At 36.1% G+C, this 20,072-nt stretch overlaps 1 protein-coding gene and 2 pseudogenes across 1 annotated transcript; 2 read left to right on the forward strand and 1 right to left on the reverse strand.

Moving 5' to 3' along the window:
- The first annotated feature begins 665 nt into the window (after positions 1-665).
- Positions 666-1,305, forward strand: LOC144254476 (THO complex subunit 7 homolog). Its single transcript, XM_077797680.1, has one exon. The coding sequence runs from the start codon at positions 691-693 to the stop codon at positions 1,303-1,305; it is 615 nt and encodes a 204-aa protein (XP_077653806.1). The 5' UTR covers positions 666-690.
- A 675-nt stretch (positions 1,306-1,980) lies between these two features.
- LOC144254295 (tripartite motif-containing protein 43-like) lies at positions 1,981-14,528 on the forward strand (annotated as a pseudogene).
- A 2,135-nt stretch (positions 14,529-16,663) lies between these two features.
- The window catches only part of LOC144254296 (glutamate carboxypeptidase 2-like), a 34,214-nt pseudogene continuing 30,805 nt past the window's right edge, over positions 16,664-20,072 (reverse strand).

Here is a 20,072-nt window from a genome sequence, read left to right on the forward strand (position 1 = left end):
AATTTTTAGCTTTTCCAAAATAAAGTTTTTACATGATAATTAATTTTTTTTTACAATGTGCTTGGGGGAATATTTTAAAGGACTGAAAGCTATTACCATTCCCATTTTCTTAATTATTGATCTGTTTGAATTCTGGCATGTTGATAGATAATAGAAACAGAGAGAGATTCAACAGTTTAGTATATTCAAATACAAAGATGCTGGATGAAATATCCAATTTGACAAAGTTCACTTTAGCCTTTATTAATTTTTATATATTCAGAAGTTGATTTTGGGTAGGGTTCCATTTCAGACAACAAAAGACATCACAGGAAAATTTAGGTCATAGTTTTTTTTTTTTTTTGGATTCTTATCAATGGATTACAAGAAAGATATTTTCTGGATTATAGGTGAAAGAATACATGCAAATGAGTGGCATTGTGCACTGCATTTTATGAATGTGTTTTTAAAACTTATAATTTATTTATAAGGATGTAACCCTTAAAAATGATAACCTTAATTTGCTAGACAATATCTGAAACAATCAATACACTAGAGAATTATTGGTGATTGAATTACCATTATTGATTAAGAAGATAATGTGTTAGTTGTTACCTTATTTTAATGTTGATCAAAAATTTGTGTTCTGCATCTCCATCTCCGCCAACCACGCTCCAGCCTGCACTGCTGCCGCCCACCACTGCTCACGCCATGGGTGCCGTGACTGACGACGAAGTGATACGGAAGCGTCTCCTTATTGATGGAGATGGTGCTGGAGATGATCGAAGAATTAATTTGCTAGTGAAAAGTTTCATTAAGTGGTGCAACTCTGGATCCCAGGAGGAAGGATATAGCCAGTACCAATGTATGCTGAGTACACTATCTCAATGTGAATTTTCAATGGGCAAAACTTTGCTGGTGTATGACATCAATCTCAGAGAAATGGAAAATTATGAAAAAATTTGTAAAGAAATAGAATGTAGCATTGCTGGAGCTCATGAAAAAATTGCTGAGTGCAAAAAGCAGATTCTTCAAGCAAAACAAATACAAAAAAATCGCCAAGAATATGATGCTTTGGCAAAAGTGATCCAGCATCATCCAGAAAGGCATGAGACATTAAAAGAATTAGAGGTTCTGGGAAAAGAATTAGAGCATCTTTCACATATTAAAGAAAGCATTGAAGATAAGCTAGAATGGAGCCAGAAACAGTTTCATGTTCTTCTTAGTACTATACATGAACTTCAGCAAACATTGGAAAATCATGAAAAGCTCTCAGAAGTAGAAGAAGCTCAAGAAACAAGCATGGAAGCAGATCCTAAGCCATAGGCAGGCGAATCACTGTTGCCTCAAAATATTGAAAGAGCTACATATTCTTAGTGTGTTTAGAATTTGTTGGGCTCTTGACATATTTGAAATTTAGCTAGTGAAGTACTTTGCTATTAAATATTAATGCACATCTCATTTATATTTCTTCCTACAAAGGAAAATGGCTTCAGTATATATGTTTTTATTGAAATGCATTTTTAATTCTTTAAAAGTAAAAAAAATACAAAAATTTTTAATAAAATATCTCCAAGCTAAAAAAAAAAAAAAAAGAAATGTGTTCTGGCTACAACACTTACTAGTAAAAAAGTCAAAGGCTTCACCAAGATGAAGTTAAAGACAATAATAAAGTTAAAGCTCAGGCACATGCCCTTTACTTAACCAAGGAACATTAGGATTATTTCATTTCACTTCAGACTTACACCCTGGAGTTATAGATTGAATCAAATGCCTAAAGGTCAAACAATTAGGGAGAAATTTTACCTCAACAAAATGGGAGTACAATTTATTGGGGGAGAATAGGGTTTGGCATAATACAATAGGTAATCTGTTGTAATTATCTATTCTGATCTAAGTAGATGTGTGTTATTGAATGAGAACTTGAGTACAATTTTGTTCAGGCCTTTCTCTCTTCAAGAATAGATGAAAAAAATTTCCTAGTTTTCTTCCCTCAGAACAATGGAATCAGAAATCCCACAACCCTTCTAGAAAGAACTCACCTGCTCTATCTGCATGAACTACCTTACGGACCCAGTCACCATAGGCTGTGGGCACAGCTTTTGTTGGCCCTGTCTCTACCTTTCCTGGGAAGAAGCCCAAATTCCTGCCTGTTGCCATGTATACCAGAGGCCATCACAGCAGAGAGACTTCAAGCCAGATATTTGTTTGAAGAGGATGTCTTTACTTGCCAGACAAGCCAGGCTAAGGCAAATCCTGAGCTCCAAGGAACACATATGTGTGACCCATCAGGAGACAAAGAAGATCTTCTGTGAAGAAGACAAGAACCTGCCCTATTTGCTTTGCTTCAACTCTCAGGAGCATAGGGGTCATGGACACTGTACCACTGAGGAGGCTGCTGAGGAGTACCAGGTAAGTGATGGTCCTCATGATGATTAATCCAGTCTTTACCAAGAGCCTAATAGGAACCAGATACTGTATAAGACATAAAGATAGAGATATCAATAGAATTTCTAAATATACCTGTCTTTGTGAGGCTAGCATTCCAATGGGAGGCTGATAAAGTCAACAAATATCATTTCAATCTATATTTAGCAGAATTAGGCTAAGACATCTTAAAGCCCCCATTTTCAGAAGGTCACTGGTCAGCAAGAATACATAAAAGATTATTTTTTTTTGTACTGGGAATTTAACGCAGGGTTGCATTACCACTGAGTCACATCCCTAGCCATTTTTATTTGTTATTTTTGAGATAAGCCCTCACTAAGATGCTTAGGGCCTTACTAAATTGCTGATGCTTGCCTTGAACTTCTGATCCTATGGACTTAGCCTTTCAAGTCACTGGCATTTATAGACATGCACCACCTTGACCAGCTGAAAGAGGCTTTTATATTGGAAATACATTTAGTAATACTAGACAAATATGAAGGAGATCAACAGGAGAGAAGCATTAGCAGATAAAATGATGAGGCAAGATGCCATATCTGAAAGGTAGCCAACTACATAAACTTTCTTTGTCTGTTACATAATAGAAATTTAGGCGGTGAAACAGGCACGCAGGTGCATTTTATTCTCAGTGAAGTACTTTTATTTTACATCCCTTGACTCTCTCCATCTGTTAGGAAACGTGTATATTTACTATACATTTATTATTCCCTTATAGTAGAAGCTATTGAAGCCAATGAGATCATTATGGGGAAAAATCCAAGAAAATAAGAGAAATCTGAATGAGGAGAAAAGAAAAATTCTAACATGGGATGTAAGTATCAGAGTTATTGCCCTAGGAAACAGCTTGAGACAGTTGTGCTACAAACTTCCCCTTTAAGAACATGTGCAGGGGCTGGGGATGTGGCTCAAGCAGTAACGAGCTCGCCTGGCATGTGTGGGGTGCTGGGTTCTATCCTCAGTACCACATAAAATAAAGATGTGTCCACCAAAAACTGAAAAATAAATATTAAAAAATTCTCTCTCTCTTAAAAAAAAAAAGAACATGTGCAGAGGGCTGGGGCTGTAGCTCAGTGGCAGAATGCTTGCCTAACATTTACTGGGTCTTGGGTTCTATCTCTATGTAAGGCAAAATGAACTGAAGTCATCATGTGATCTAAGGGTCCTCTGTAGAACAACAGGAGAAGTAATTTTGCCTTTCAATGTGAGTTCACACTTATTATTTCTAGACCCTGTATTAACAGCCACAAAAAAAAAATGACATCAAAACAAAGCTCAGCAAATGGAAAGATGAAGGCATATACAGGGATTTGAAGACATTCAGTAACCATTATGGAGCTCAGAAAAAAATTCTTAAATATAAGATCAATCTGAGTTTTGACAGTTGAATCAGTATTGAAGACCTGTCATAGGTATTTAAGGCAGAAGCTGAGGTAGGAGATGAATTGTAGAAATTCAAGAGCATATAATTGTGCATTCAGTGTATTTCTTGCTGATCAAGACAATGAGCTCTTAGAGATAGAAAGGGGGTTCAAACAGCAAAATGGGAAGTGCACCTGTGCTACTGAAAAGATTGCACAGGAGCCAAACAGTATGGGTTCAAGGAAAAAATAGAATATATTAAAAAGCTGGGAGGTGGGGAGACACAACACAAAGGACTGGTGAGTGGGAGTGGATACTGAGAGGAATAGGCAATGAAATGAGGATTAATGCTCTTAATGTAACAGGTCAATATATAGCCTGCAACCTCAAGTAAGAAGGTAAAATTCAGGAGGGCCCTAATGCTTTTGAAACCTTAGGCTTAGATGCTTTAGGAAGACCTTATTGTATAGCTTCTAACCCTGAATGTAATATGCGATATTTCTGCAAGTTCTATGTGGTCAGGTTATAGATGTGGGGAGATTTGAGATTAGAAACTAACATTAAATAAAAATCTCACATAAAGATAACAAAGCATTGATGTCAATGGTTTAAAAGTAGTCTTTCAGATTTGAAGGGTATATAAAGAAATTACCTATTAAAGGGAATTTTCCAGGTATCTCATAAACTTGCTAAGAACAAGCAATTTTGAAAAATTTTTGGATGGACACATTTTGAGGAAAAGTAGATTGCTCTTTTTATTAATAGAGTAAAATAAATTTTAAAAAATGTGGATTCTGAGAATCGGGACAACTTGAGTTGAATATATATATAGCTGATTCGTAGAGGAAGGAGCCAAAGAGAAACAGGTGAGGGTTAAGGAACGAAGAAGGTTACAGTTGTCCTGAGTGTGTGACCCAGGAAATTCACATCTCTGCAGAGGTATGTATGTCATCAGGAAACATGTTCAAGACTTAGTACAGGAAGCTGTACCTGGTCCTCTGGATAGAGGAAAAACAGCATTTGGAGAGACTAAAGAAAGATGAAAATATTGTAGAGCAACTCAAGAGAAGTGAAGCTAAATTGGTTCAAAATGAGAAACATCTAAAAGGAATGTATGAGGAGCTTTTGGGAATGTTTCATAAATCAGGGAAAAAGATGTTCCAAGTAAAGTCTTTGTTGGTTTTAAACTCCATCTTCTATACATCTTTATTCTTCATTATTTCTTAAGTACTAAAAATATATTTTGTTACCTTCCATACTTGTGGTGGAGGCCATTCCCCAAATGGGCATAATAAACTATCCCTAACCATGAACAAGTTGTACAGAATTGTAAGAGTAGCATCTCTAGAGAATAATCTCTTCTAAAATTCTGATTTATCTTGTTTCTAATAACAACATTATTATGGACATTTTATTTTGCTTCAAATTAGCAATATTTGGGGAAATGTAACATTTCCTTGGCCATTGGCTTTGCATATCCTGAATTTAAGTTGTCTCTATTTTGCAATACCTCAGGTATTAGGTAAAAGTCCTTGGACAGACCTCTTGGCAGACAGCTGATGGTTACAGCACTGCCCACTTACTGTGGTAACCATGACTTTTATTCACTCCTAGGGTTCCAAATGCATCAAAGATTTAGATGATATCTATGTGTTTTACTGGGATTATACTTTAGAAAGGAAAAGAAAATCCAATTTAAGGGGTTTGGGCATGGTTTGTATTTGGTATTTTGGAAGGATTCTTACCTTTTTTTTTTTCTCCTTACAGGATTTGGGAGACCTATTGACAAAAATTTGGCTTTCAAAGTGAACTAAAATGATAGGAGGGCTGTGAAAGAGATCAAACTTTTTTCTAACAAAATAAAGCCATTATATATTAGATGAGGTTAAATTATGACACATAAACAAAGAGTAAGAATTATCTGTAAATACTGAAAATGACCCTCAATTAAGAAATGGAGATTCTGCCACAGACTCATGTGGAAAATGAACATTGACTGGCAGAGAAGAGGATAAGAATTCATCAGAAGTTAGAATATTGAGGAAAAAAATGATTTTTTCATCCATACCTGTCAAAGTGGTATCAGTGGTTCCATAATTGAAAATTATATCAAAAATATAAATATATATATATATATTTATAAATGAATATGCATAAGTTTAGTATATAGCACATTATCTAGGGTTCTCAAAAATTTTTGAATACAAGTATGTGTGTGTGTTTTACTGCACATATTTTCTGCCCTGCAGAATTTGCTAGAAGGCAGCTACTTGCAATTTTAGGATTCAAAGTCATAAACATATTTAGCTACATAGACTATATTTTTACAGGTAACAGATGAGTGAAGCAAGTACCTTAGAGTCAGGGCACTGAGTGCATGAAAGCAAAGAGAAAAGAAGGAAAAATACCCTAACAATGGCACAGTTGTAGAAGATGTTTATGGGAGTAATTCACAAGAAGGGAGCATTTTCAGTTGCATGCTTATGTCTTTCCTCAAGCACTGTGGTGAATTCTTTTTTTTTTTTAACAAATATTTATTTCTTAGTTGTGATACCTTTATTTTATTTGTTTTTTTTATTATTTTATTTTTTTTAATGTTGGTTGTTCAAAACATTACATAGTTCTTGATATATCATATTTCACATTTTGATTCAAGCGGGTTATGAACTCCCATTTTACCCCGTATACAGCTTTCAGAATCACATCAGTTACACTTCATTGCTTTACATATTGATAAACTCATGTCTGTTGTATTCTGCTGCCTTTCCTATCCTCTACTATCCCCCCTCCCCTCCCCTCCCCTCTCTCTCTCTACCCCCTCTACTGTAATTCATTCCTCCCCCTTGTACTGTTTTTCCCTTTCCCCTCACTTCCTCTTGTGTGTAATTTTGTATAACCCTGAGGGTCTCCTTCCATTTCCATGCAATTTCCCTTCTCTCTCCCTTTCCCTCCCACCTCTCATCCTTGTTTAATGTTGGTCTTCTTCTCGTGCTCTTCTTCCCTAGTCTGTTCTTAGTTACTCTCCTTATATCAAAGGAGACATTTGGCATTTGTTTTTTAGGGCTTGGCTAGCTTCACTTAGCATAATCTGCTCTAATGCCATCCATTTCCCACCAAATTCTATGATTTTGTCATTTTTTACTGCAGAGTAATACTCCATTGTGTATAAATGCCACATTTTTTTTTATCCATTCGTCTATTGAAGGGCATCTAGGTTGATTCCACAGTCTTGCAATTGTGAATTGTGCTGCTATGGACATCGATGTAGCAGTGTCCCTGTAGCATGCTCTTTTTAGGTCTTTAGGGAATAGACCGAGAAGGGGAATGGCTGGGTCAAATGGTGGTTCCATTCCCAGCTTTCCAAGAAATCTCCATACCGCTTTCCAAATTGGCTGCACCAATTTGCAGTCCCACCAACAATGTACAAGTGTACCCTTTTCCCCACAACCTCGCCAGCACTTATTGTTGTTTGACTTCATAATGGCTGCCAATCTTACCGGAGTGAGATGGTATCTTAGGGTGGTTTTGATTTGCATTTCTCTGACTGCTAGAGATGGTGAGCATTTTTTCATGTACTTATTGATTGATTGTATGTCCTCCTCTGAGAAGTGTCTATTCAAGTCCTTGGCCCATTTGTTGATTGGGTTATTTGTTATCTTATTGTCTAATTTTCTGAGTTCTTTATATATTCTGGATATTAGGGCTCTATCTGAAGTGTGAGGAGTAAAGATTTGTTCCCATGATGTAGGCTCCCTATTTACCTCTCTTATTGTTTCTTTTGCTGAGAAAAAACTTTTTAGTTTAAGTAAGTCCCATTTGTTGATTCTAAATGTTAACTCTTGTGCTATGGGTGTCCTATTGAGGAATTTGGAGCCCGACCCCACAGCATGTAGGTCGTAGCCAAATTTTTCTTCTATCAGATGCCGTGTCTCTGATTTGATATCAAGCTCCTTGATCCATTTTGAGTTAACTTTTGTGCTTGGCAAGAGAAAGGGATTCAGATTCATTTTGTTGCATATGGATTTCCAGTTTTCCCAGCACCATTTGTTGAAGATGCTATCCTTCCTCCATTGCATGCTTTTAGCCCCTTTATCAAATATAAGAAAGTTTTAGTTTTGTGGGTTGGTTTCTGTGTCCTCTATTCTGTACCATTGGTCCACCCGCCTGTTTTGGTACCAGTACCATGCTGTTTTTGTTACTATTGCTCTGTAGTATAGTTTGAGATCTGGAATCGCTATACCACCTGATTCACACTTCCTGCTTAGTATTGTTTTTGCTATTCTGGGTCTTTTATTCTTCCATATGAATTTCATGATTGCTTTCTCCATTTCTACAAGAAATGCCGTTGGGATTTTGATTGGCATTGCATTAAACCTATAGAGAACTTTTGGTAATATCGCCATTTTGATGATGTTAGTTCTGCCTATCCATGAACAGGGTATGTTTTTCCATCTTCTAAGGTCTTCTTCAATTTCTCTTTTTAGGGTTCTGTAGTTTTCATTGTATAAGTCTTTCACCTCTTTTGTTAGGTTGATTCCCAAGTATTTTATTCTTTTTGAGGATATTGTGAATGGAGTGGTTGTCTTCATTTCCATTTCAGAGGATTTGTTGCTGATATACAGGAATGCCTTTGATTTATGCGTGTTGATTTTATAACCTGCCACTTTGCTGAATTCATTTATTATCTCTAATAGTTTCTTTGTAGACCCTTTTGGATCTGCTAGGTATATAATCATGTCATCTGCAAATAGTGATAATTTAAGTTCTACTTTTCCTATTTTTATGCCTTTAATTTCTTTCGTCTGTCTAATTGCTCTGGCCAGTGTTTCGAGAACTATGTTGAACAGAAGTGGTGAAAAGAGGGCATCCCTGTCTTGATCCAGATCTTAGAGGGAATGCCTTCAATTTTTCTCCATTCAGAATGATGCTAGCCTGAGGCTTAGCATAAATTGCTTTTACAATGTTGAGGTATGTTCCTGTTATCCCTAGTTTTTCAAGAGTTTTGAACATAAAGGGATGCTGTACTTTGTTGAATGCTTTTTCCGCATCTATCGAGATGATCATATGGTTCTTATTTTTAAGTCTATTGATGTGGTGAATAACATTTATTGATTTCCGTATATTGAACCAACCTTGCATACCAGGGATGAATCCTACTTGATCATGGTGCACAATTTTTTTGATATGTTTTTGTATCCGATTCGCCAGAATTTTATTGAGGATTTTTGCATCTAAGTTCATTAGAGATATTGGTCTGTAGTTTTCTTTCTTTGAAGTGTCTTTGTCTGGTTTCGGAATCAGGGTGATGTTAGCCTCGTAGAATGAATTTGGTAGTTCTCCCTCTTTTTCTATTTCCTGAAATAGCTTGAAAAGTATTGGTATTAGTTCCTCTTTAAAGGTTTTGTAAAACTCTGCTGTATACCCGTCCGGTCCTGGGCTTTTCTTAGATGGTAATCTTTTGATGGCTTCTTCTATTTCCTCAATTGATATTGGTCTGTTTAGTTTGTCTATATCCTCCTGACTCAATCTGGGCAGATTATATGACTTAAGAAATTTATCGATGCCTTCACTATCTTCTATTTTATTGGAGTATAAGGATTCAAAATAATTTCTGATTATCTTCTGTATTTCTGAAGTGTCTGTTGTGATATTGCCTCTTTCATCCCGTATGCTGGTAATTTGAGTTCTCTCTCTTCTTCTCTTCGTTAGCATGGCTAAGGGTCTGTCAATTTTATTTATTTTTTCAAAGAACCAACTTTTAGTTTTGTCAATTTTTTCAATTGTTTCTTTTGTTTCGATTTCATTAATTTCAGCTCTGATTTTAATTATTTCTTGCCTTCTACTTCTTTTGCTGTTGTTTTGCTGTTCTTTTTCTAGGATTTTGAGATGAAGTATGAGATCATTTAATTGTTGTTTTTTTCTTTTTTTAAGGAATGCACTCCAAGCAATGAATTTTCCTCTTAGAACTGCTTTCAATGTGTCCCATAGATTCCGATATGTTGTGTCTGTGTTTTCATTTAACTCTAAGAATTTTTTAATTTCCTCCTTGATGTCTTCTAAAACCCATTGATCATTCAGTAACCTATTGTTCATTCTCCAAGTGATGCATGATTTTTCCTTCCTTCTTTTATCGTTGATTTTCAGTTTCATTCCATTTTTGATCAGATAAGATGCATGGTATTATCTCTACACCTTTATATTGACTAAGAGTTTCCCTGTGACATAATATATGATCTATTTTTGAGAAGGATCCATGTGCTGCTGAGAAAAAAGTGTAGCTGCTTGATGTTGGGTGGTATATTCTATATGTGTCAATTAAGTCTAGGTTGTTAATTGTATTATTGAGTTCTATAGTTTCCTTATTCAGCTTTTGTTTGGAAGATCTGTCCAGTGGTGAGAGAGGTGTGTTAAAGTCTCCCATGATTATTGTATGGTGGTCTATTAGATTCTTGAACTTGAGAAGAGTTTGCTTGATGAACATAGCAGCCCAGTTGTTTGGGGCATATATATTTATGATTGTTATGTCTTGTTGGTGTATGGTTCCCTTGAGCAGTATGTAGTGTCCCTCTTTATCCCTTTTGATTAACTTTGGCTTGAAATCTATTTTATTTGATATGAGTATGGACACTCCTGCTTGTTTCCGCAGTCCATATGAGTGATATGATTTTTCCCAACCTTTCACCTTCAGTCTATGTATATCTTTTCCTATCAAATGCGTCTCCTGCAGGCAGCATATTGTTGGGTCTTGTTTAGTGATCCATTCAACTAGCCTGTGTCTCTTAATTGGTGAGTTTAAGCCATTAACATTTAGGGTTATTATTGAGATATGGTTTGTTCTTCCAGCCATAGTTTGTTTATTAATGCTATTAAACCTGATTTGTTTTCCTCTTTGATTATTTTCCCCCCTTTACTGTCCTACCTCCCACTGTTGGTTTTCATTGTTGTTTTCCATTTCCTCTTCCTGTAGTGTTTTGCCAAGGATTTTTTGAAGAGATGGTTTTCTAGCTGCAAATTCTTTTAACTTTTGTTTGTCGTGGAATGTTTTAATTTCATCTTCCATCCTGAAGCTTAATTTCGCGGGATACCTGATTCTTGGTTGGAACCCATTTTCTTTTAGCGTTTGAAATATGTTATTCCAGGATCTTCTAGCTTTTAGAGTCTGTGTTGAGAGATCAGCTGTTATCCTGATTGGTTTACCCCTAAATGTAATCTGCTTCCTTTCCCTTGTAGCTTTTAAAATTCTCTCCTTATTCTGTATGTTGGACATCTTCATTATAATGTGTCTAGGTGTGGATCTCTTATGATTTTGCACATTCGGCGTCCTGTAGGCTTCCAGGATTTGGGATTCTGTCTCATTCTTCAAGTCTGGGAAGTTTTCTTGTATTATTTCACTGAATAGATTGCTTAATCCTTTGGTTTGGAGCTCTGTGCCTTCCTGTATCCCAATGACTCTTAAGTTTGGTCTTTTGATATTATCCCATAGCTCTTGAATGTTCTGCTCATGGTTTCTTAGTAGACTTGCTGAGCTATCTATGTTCTTTTCAAGTTGAAATACTCTGTCTTCATTGTCTGATGTTCTATCTTCTAAGTGATCCACTCTGCTGGTAGTATTCTCAATTGAGTTTTTAAGTTGGTTTATTGTTTCCTGCATTTCTAGTATTTCTATTTGTTTGTTTTTTATTACCTCTATCTCCCTGCCAAATTGATCTTTTACTTCCTGGATTTGTTTGTCAATGTGATCTTTCATTGTCTGATTTTGCTGTCTCATGTCTTCCTTGAGACTCCAGATCATCTGAAGCATGTATGTCCTGAGTTCTCTATCTGACATTCCATCTGTTGCAGCTATTACCTCTTCTAGAGTTGAGTTGACCTGCATTGCCTGTGGTCCTTTCTTTCCTTGTCGTTTCATACCGCTGGCGTTTCTTTCTGCTTGGTGAAATTGTTGTGTCTTTGATATTTTCCCTCTATTTATTTATATTGCTCTTGTATAGTTGAAAAATCACCCTTGCAGGGCAGGTAGTGGCTGTGATCCTCCTCCAATTAGTGTGATCCGTCTACCATGCTGGCAGGCCCTAGGTCTGCTTTGCTGGTCGGTCAAAGGTCCACCTACCCAGCAGGCGCCAGGGGCACCTGTGTCACTCTGTAGGTTGCTGGGCCTAACCTCCCGATGGGTTGCAGGTTCGCCTAGCTTGCAGGAACTGGGGGAGGGGCCGGTTCCACCCCTCAGCAGGCTTTGGGCCCACTGTGCTGGTGTTCACAGTCCCGCCTACATGCAGACACTGGGGGAGGGGACTGGCCTAGCCCTCAGCCGTCCACCGGACCTGTCCTAGTGGGTCCGGTCCGCGTTCCCCGCAGGCGCGTGTAGCTGCTGTCACTTGGCTGGTTGCTGGGCCTGTGGTGAATTCTTTAGCAGTCAAATGACTAACTGCATTCTCCTTCTTCCAGGAGTGAGACAGTGCAACAGCATATGCCTCAGCTTGTGATACCAGTTCTCAGCATAATACCCATCACGGGATTGATAGAAAGGCTCAACCTCTGTCATGGTGAGTGTTAGTCCACTGGTTGCAATTCAGGGATAGATTTCTATTGCAATTGTTTCCCCCTTTATTTATCTTTCACTTAAGAGAGAAAAGGCTTCTCTCCAGGACACGTATTTATATGATAGCTGATGATAGAATGGGTATCTATAAACAATCATGCTGTCAAAATATAGACAAAAGTAAAAGAAAGCTAGGGAATGAGTAAATTCCATTCACATTTCTAATAAATTACTTGTAGAAAAAAAAAAAAGGCACTTTTGCAGTGGCACATGGCTGCAATTCCAGCAGCTTGGGAGGCTGAGACAGGAGGATTGCAAGTTCAAAGCAATTTAGTGAGGCCCTAAGGTTTTATCTTCAGTGCTCCCCCCCACCCAAAAAAAAAGAATAGAGCTACTTAGGGCCTAAAATTAGTCTTAGATAACATATAGCATGTAAGTGTTTGATGATTCACATAAAACAAGTGAACTTATTCAGTTTCTTCCAATTTTCAAATTCATGATGGTGATGGTGTTTTTAAATTTCTTAGTAACTGGGGCTGGGGATGTGGCTCAAGCGGTAGCGCACTCGCCTGGTGTGCATGCAGCCCGGGTTCAATCCTCAGCACCACATACAAACAAAGATGTTGTGTCCGCCGAGAACTAGAAAATAAAAATGTTGGAAACTTCTCTCTCTCTCTCTCACTCTCTCTCCTCTCTCACTCTGTCTTTAAAAAAAAATTTCTTAGTAACTGAATTTGAAACAATGTGTATTACAATTGTATATAATCAGAAAAATATGTAAATAAACATAAAAGTAATTGAATGCAAAAAGTAACATTTTATAAACAACAAAAATAATATTAGTGGATAATGAGGCAAGATATGGGACTTCATAGTATATCTAAGCATGAAGAACTGCCTAGCAAACGAAGGTAGTTTAAGAAGAGCCAGGAGTAAAGGCAGAAAAATATTAATAGAAGCCACTTTTACAAAGATGTTTAGGTTTTCTGCTTGAGTGAAAATCAACTGGCATATAACAAAAGACAAAGTGATCTCTATTTGTTTAGGTGTAAGAATGGCTCTGTCTCCCTGAAAAGCCAGTAGGGGTAAGTTTGAATGCTAGGCACTTAAAATTTTGCAAGGTGTCAAGGAACAAGTTTTTCCATGTGCCATGAAGAGTAGCCAGAAAGAATTAGGCACTGCCTTCCTTCCCTTTATAATTCATAGATTTTTCACAAATTTTATTATTATACATATGTTTTTATATTTTTTATTTGAATCTGTTATTTTCCTAGCTAGAACAGCCTTTGTAGTCTTGGCCTACTTCTCAATGAAATGCTAGACTGTCTTATCATAGATAATTTAATTTTACTTTTTAAACTTAAATTTGTTTTTAACTGATATGCAAAAATAGAAATTAGACATATCTATGGGCTTCTGTGAGATATTTCAATGCATATATACATTGTATAATATTTAACTCAAGTTAGTCATAGCTAACTCTTTAAATATTTATTACTTTGTTTTTGGTAAAAACATGCAAACTAATTTCTTATACTTTTTTACATGTACAGAACATTATGGTTTTCTAAAATTATACTACTGTATAATACCACATAAGAACTTACTATTAGCTAATTATAATTTTATACTCATTGATCAATCTTTCCCCCTGATAACTTTATTTTTATAATGAATTTTGACTGGAGTATTCTTTTATTTTCACAGTGGAAATTTCCCTCAGTAATGAAATAAGCAATCATAATATCAGGCTTTTTGAGGATGTGAGAACATTTGTACTTAGACAAGACCATCAAGATGAATCTCTGAATTCTCACAGATCCAACTATTTTGCTGCATGGGGAGCCCATATCTTCATCTCTGGGAAACACTACTGGGAGCTGGATGTGGATGACTCTTGAGACTGGGCTGGAGGAGTCTGTAAGTTGTCCTCGAAAAACATTGGTCCTATGCTTGCATCTAAGAAAATATTCTTCCTCGTGTACATGAAAGAAAGTGATCATAATAAAATTTTGACCTCTCCCACAGTGACTTGTCAATATATAGAGAAGCCTCTGGGCCAGATTGGTGTATTCCTTGATTTTGAGAGCAAAAGTGTGAGATTTTTGAGTTCCCTTATATGGACTACCCTGCTGGTTCCCTGAATTTTCCTGTCAGGCCTTTTTCACTGGCCACAATAATCAAGGATAAGTCAGGATCTTGATTGTCTGGGAACTCCATTTCTAAGCAAGTCCTCAGTTGAAGAAAATAAATAATACTGTACACTCTTTTACTGTTTTTTTTTTTTTTTTACTTTATTGTAGGGTCATTTTATTATTAAATATGAAGATAATGTGAAATGCAAATATTGGACTATTTTAAATTCAGAGCGTCTCTTCTTGCCCATTATCTAAAGTATAATATGTGCTTGCTCACCTGCTTTGTGAGCTTACTGGAGTTCTAAATATACATAGATGTGAATTTGTAGTTTAAGGATCTAATAAAAGAAATGAAGCTTGCAAGTCCTCAGTTGAAGAAAATAATAAATGAAGTTTGCATATTGTGGACCCTCATGGTTTTCCACAATGCAAATGTCAGTCTGAGATCTTATCCCTCATCTAGTAAATACTGCACATCAATTCATCCTTAAGTGGAGAGAAAAAAAAATTATTTTACAGGAAAACTTCTGACTGCCATGATTAGGAAAAAAAATCTATTTTCATAACTCAGAGTAGCTGGTTCTTTTATTTTATAACAGAATAAAGTACAAAAGATAAAGTGCCTTATATTTAGCCTCCAATCCTAGCAGTTTCACAATGTCTAGAACATAATAGGAACTTAACAAATATTTGATTTATTATTAATGAGTGAACAATTGCTATGTTTTAAACAATGGTCGTTTACAGTGTGCTGTTACATAATCTCTGCTATGGCATCACATAAGACTTAATATCTTTACTAAATAACATTTATGAAAGGAAAAAAATTCTTCAAAATTATTCTTTGAAAGACCAACTAATAATAGAGAATGGCAATGAAAATAAATGCTATGAAATATTAAAAAGGCTTCTAAAACACAGGGTGCACCAATTGAATAGGACATGCTAAGACAATGTGGAATAAATGAATGATCCAGGTTTGTGGTTCTCAAAGTTTCATTCTAGGTCCAGCAGCATCTGGCGTTTATAGAAATGCAATCACATGATACAAGTGTGGTATTGCAGACCTTATACTCCCAGGCACTTGGGAAGCTGAGGCAGGAGATTGCAAGATAGAGGCCAGCCTCAGCAATTCAAAAATATCCTCAGGGAGATAGCAAGACGCTAACTCATAGAAAAAAAGTAAAAAGGACTAGGGATTTAGAATGGTGGTAAAACACATCTGGGTTTAACCCAAAATGTTTTAAATTATTATTATTTTAAAATGGGAATTAAGTACAACTGATTTCATACTAAATCTTCTCTCTCTTTCTCTCAATACATATAGAAACTAAACTTCCCATTCAACCCCAGGCAATTTTTTGTTTAGGGTGTGTGTGTGTGTGTGTGTGTGTGTGTGTGTTTCTTTTTTTGCAAATAGCAAAACCACTTGTGTCTAATTGTACTGGAAGAGTTAAGGTAGATGACTATCCAATAGTAGCCATAGAACTCTGAATGAACAATAACAAAATTCCTTTATAGAAGTGAAGCCCAGAATCTGCCAAGGTGCCCTGGATGTGAATCTCCAGGGGCAGATGCAGTTCAAATCTAACAATAATCAGAAGCCAGAAAATCTGATGAATACAGCTCATTGTACTGACCTTCCAGTTTATACTTCTCCTTCAGAAACCTCCACTGTCTGATCCTGTCTGCCCCACATCACCATCGTTCCCCACCTTCCAACCACCCCCCATCCCCACCATACCAGAGCTGAAAGAGGAGGAGGCAGCAGAGAGCTAAGGGTTATTCTTGCCATCTGTCACGTGTTTTGCATTTGAGCTGGAATCTTTCTCAGATGAATATCAAGGTACTTACCTAATACATGCATCAGAACCACCTACAAAAGTTGTTAGAATACTGATTGCTGGGCCTTGACAACAGAGAGTCTTTATTCAGTAGAACTGGGATGGGAAAAATAGTTCAAATTTTAAACAAATTACAAGATGCTATTACTGATGCTGATCACTGGACCATAATTTGAAAATCTTTGATTTAGCTCGATTTTAAATAAGATACTTTTAGATTGTATTTGAATGGAAAATTTTTAAAAAATACATACATATACACATATACGTGTGAATATGCACATATTTGCTTGTATGTATTTGTGTGTATATATTGAGAAAACACAAAAAATGAAGTACAGGCTGTAGAATTACTGCTACAGCTTCTTGTTGCCTGTAATTGGGAGAAGAAAATGATGAAAAAACATGAAAACCATCTCCTTTTGCCCATACAGCTGCAGCATCTTGGGAAGGCTGAATGGGTACTGTACAGTATCATGGAGTTTTAGGGCCTAGGAGAAAAAGAAAACAGATACAGGTCCTGTGTTCAGGGGGCTAAGAATTCCCACCTTTGGATTATTCCATTCTGAATCCCAAACCCACAGCTAGTAAACTAGTAGGTGATCAGGAGTGGACACTTACTATAAGGGTACTCTCTCTTTTTTGAGGTATTGGAGATTGAACTCAGGGGTTCTTTACCACTGAGCTATGCCTTCAGCCATTTTTATTTGTTATTTTGAGACAGAGTCTCACTAAATTGTTGCTGGATTTGAACTTGTGATCCTCTTGTCTCAGCCTCCTGAAATTCTGGGTTTACAGGCATGCACCACCATACCCAGCTCTACAAGTGTTATCAAAATATCATTCTGAGAACCTTGGAGGTTCATAATAATTTTTTAATAATATTTAGACATGATTTCTCTAATGAGTGTACTAGAGTGTTTTCCAGGGGCTACATCACACTTAATATCACAAATGATTGAGCAGAAAAGAAAAAAAAATGAATCCAGATGTTTTCTATTAAGGCAGACATTAAAGGGGTTTGCAAAATGTTTCAAAATATCCCTCTTCTATTTTCCAAAAGAATGAAAATAAGGCTGTCAAAAGACATATCTGCACTACCATATGTATTACAGGGCTCTTGACAATAGTCAAGAAAGGAAATCAAATTAGGTATTCATCAGCAGATTAACAGAAAAAGAAAATATGGTATACAGACACAATTGAATATTATTGCACCTTAGTAAGAGTGAAATTCTGTTATTTGCAGCATCATGGATGAGCCTGGAAGACATTATTTTAAGTAAAATAAGCCAGGCACAGAAAGACAAATACCACATACTGCCCTCATGTGGCATCTAAAAAAACTGACCTCCCACAAGTAGAGAGTAGAATCTTTGTTAACAGAGCCTGAAAGAGTAGAAGAGAGGGGACCTAGAGAGGCTGATCATCAAGCATAGGGTTAGATGTAATGAGTAAGTTTCAGTGTTGTACAGCATGGAGTATGGTAGAGTCAACAGTAACTTATTGCATATTTCAAAATAGCTAGAATAAGTGATTTTGAATTTCCCCAACAAGAAATGATACATATTTGAGGTAATGGATGCCATAATTACCCTCATTTGATTTTTAACATTATATACATGTACTGAAACAATATACTCTACCACATAAATGGGTATCATTATTTGTCAAGTAAAATTTAAAAAATATATCATTCCTGACATGTTCTAAATAGTTAATTTTATAATGATTGTAACTATACTAACCATTTACAGACTTTATTTTCTTGCCATTATATATTTCCTTACCATTTAAATTATACTCGGTAGTATAATCAATCAAGAGATAATTTAAAGTATGCATGAAAAACTGCATAGGTTACCTTTGTATATTATAGAGACTTGAGCATTTATTGCTCCACAAGCAATGTTAGTCATTTTCCTTTATTTCTCTAATCTTTTTATTCTAATATAAATGAGTCTATTTCAAGATGAGGATAGTCAGGGACATTATAATATTGAAATATGAATTACTACACAATTGTATGTTTGCATTGCTACTATCATTGACATAATCTATTTTTCAACTCATCTGTCATTCCACCTCTAGATCAGTTCCACATCCTATGGGATCAACACCCCTCCTTTTACTATGCTCTCTACAATCCAATAAGAGAACTTACTAAATTGTATTATTTACTTGTACTTTTGGTGCCAAGGATTTAATTCAACTTCTCTTATTCATTAAGCAACATCTACAGATCTTTTTGTTTTATTTTTAGAAAGGATGTTGCTAAGTTGCTGAGGTCCTCAATAAGTTGCTGAGGCTGGCTTTGAACTTGTGATCCTTAGGCATCAGGCCTCTGAGCCAGTGGGAATACATGTGTGGGCCTGAATTGTGTGTGTGTGTGTGTGTGTGTGTGTGTGTATATATATATATATATAAGCTTTACCTCACATTCGATGAAAACACTATTTCTGCTCCCACCACCAAGGAAAATGAATGTTTACAGTATATCCATTTATTTACTATTATGCTCCCAGAAAATAGAGATAAATTCAGAAAATAGAGATAAATTAATTTCAGCAAGTAACATTGTATCTCTAAAAAACAAAACTTAGATCTTTAGTGAAGATAGTTTTTTCTTGAGATTTGAGCAGGGATTTATTGCTTAAGATGTTTTTTAAAAAAAGCTTGAGCATTTTCTCACTGTATTCACCTGTTATTTTTATAGATTTAACTATTAAATCCAAAGTGCTTTGTTTTGGTATGTTTTGTGGTGCTGGAGATCAAATCCCCGAACTTGTGCACAATAAGCAAATGCTCTAGAACTGATCTACATCCCAGCCCACTGCTTTGTTACTATGAAATTTAACATTATAGCAAATTATTCACTAACCTCTGCCCACTCAGTAGATCCAAGAAGACGAAATTCTTCTGCATCCCAGCTTGCAAACAAAATTGTTCTTCTAGGCCTCCATCCTAAAATATATATCTATATGTATATAAATACTGGGGAAAAAATGTACTGTACCCAAGACATTTTCAAGCCCAATGGGGAAAAATAAACAAATACAAAAAAAAAAAAGAAAAGAAAGAAATGAAAGCATCATTTGTTGATTAGGAAGGGTGAATTTTGAATTTAAGAATCATAATGAGCTAGACTTTGTGGCTCATACTTATAATTCTAACAGCTCAGTAGGCTGAGACAGGAGAATCACAAGTTCTAAGCAAACCTCAGCAACCATGAAGCACTAAAAAATCAGTTAGACTCTGTCTCTAAATAAAATTCTAAATAGGGCTGGGAATGTGGCTCAGTGGTCAAGTGCCCTTGAATTAATCTGAAGTAGCACCCCCCCCCAAAAAAATTAATAATTTCCTTTTGTAAGATTTTAAAGGTGATTTGTCAAAGTGAAATAGCATGATTGAAAAGGGAGAAATAAAGACACAAGAATGTCTTTAAAAAGCCATAAAATATTCTAATAAATTTTTGATAATTGGCTATGCATTGGAAGGCTTTCTGTTCTGCTTTCTGTTCTGATTTCTGTTCTGCAGTTGCCTAAAAGGAAAGAAGATATTGCTAGGTGCAGCCAGAGTTCTGACAACCAATGGAACTGAAAAATCATTTCCAACTCCCCCCTGTGATTCTGACATCATATAAACAGATGCTCAGTGTCAGCTGACAGTGTGATTTCACTCCAGCCTCTGGTAGAATTAGTGAACAGGGGCTCCATTAGCAACAGCAATGCCTGTTGCTGCTGAAATATGTGTAATTCAGTGGGG

Source organism: Urocitellus parryii, chromosome 4, assembly GCF_045843805.1.
Source record: "Urocitellus parryii isolate mUroPar1 chromosome 4, mUroPar1.hap1, whole genome shotgun sequence".
Lineage (NCBI taxonomy): Eukaryota > Metazoa > Chordata > Mammalia > Rodentia > Sciuridae > Urocitellus > Urocitellus parryii.

Coding starts and splice junctions, on each gene's coding strand:
- LOC144254476 (XM_077797680.1), top strand. CDS start 691: ATGGGTGCCGTGACTGACGACGAAGTGATACGGAAGCGTCTCCTTATT.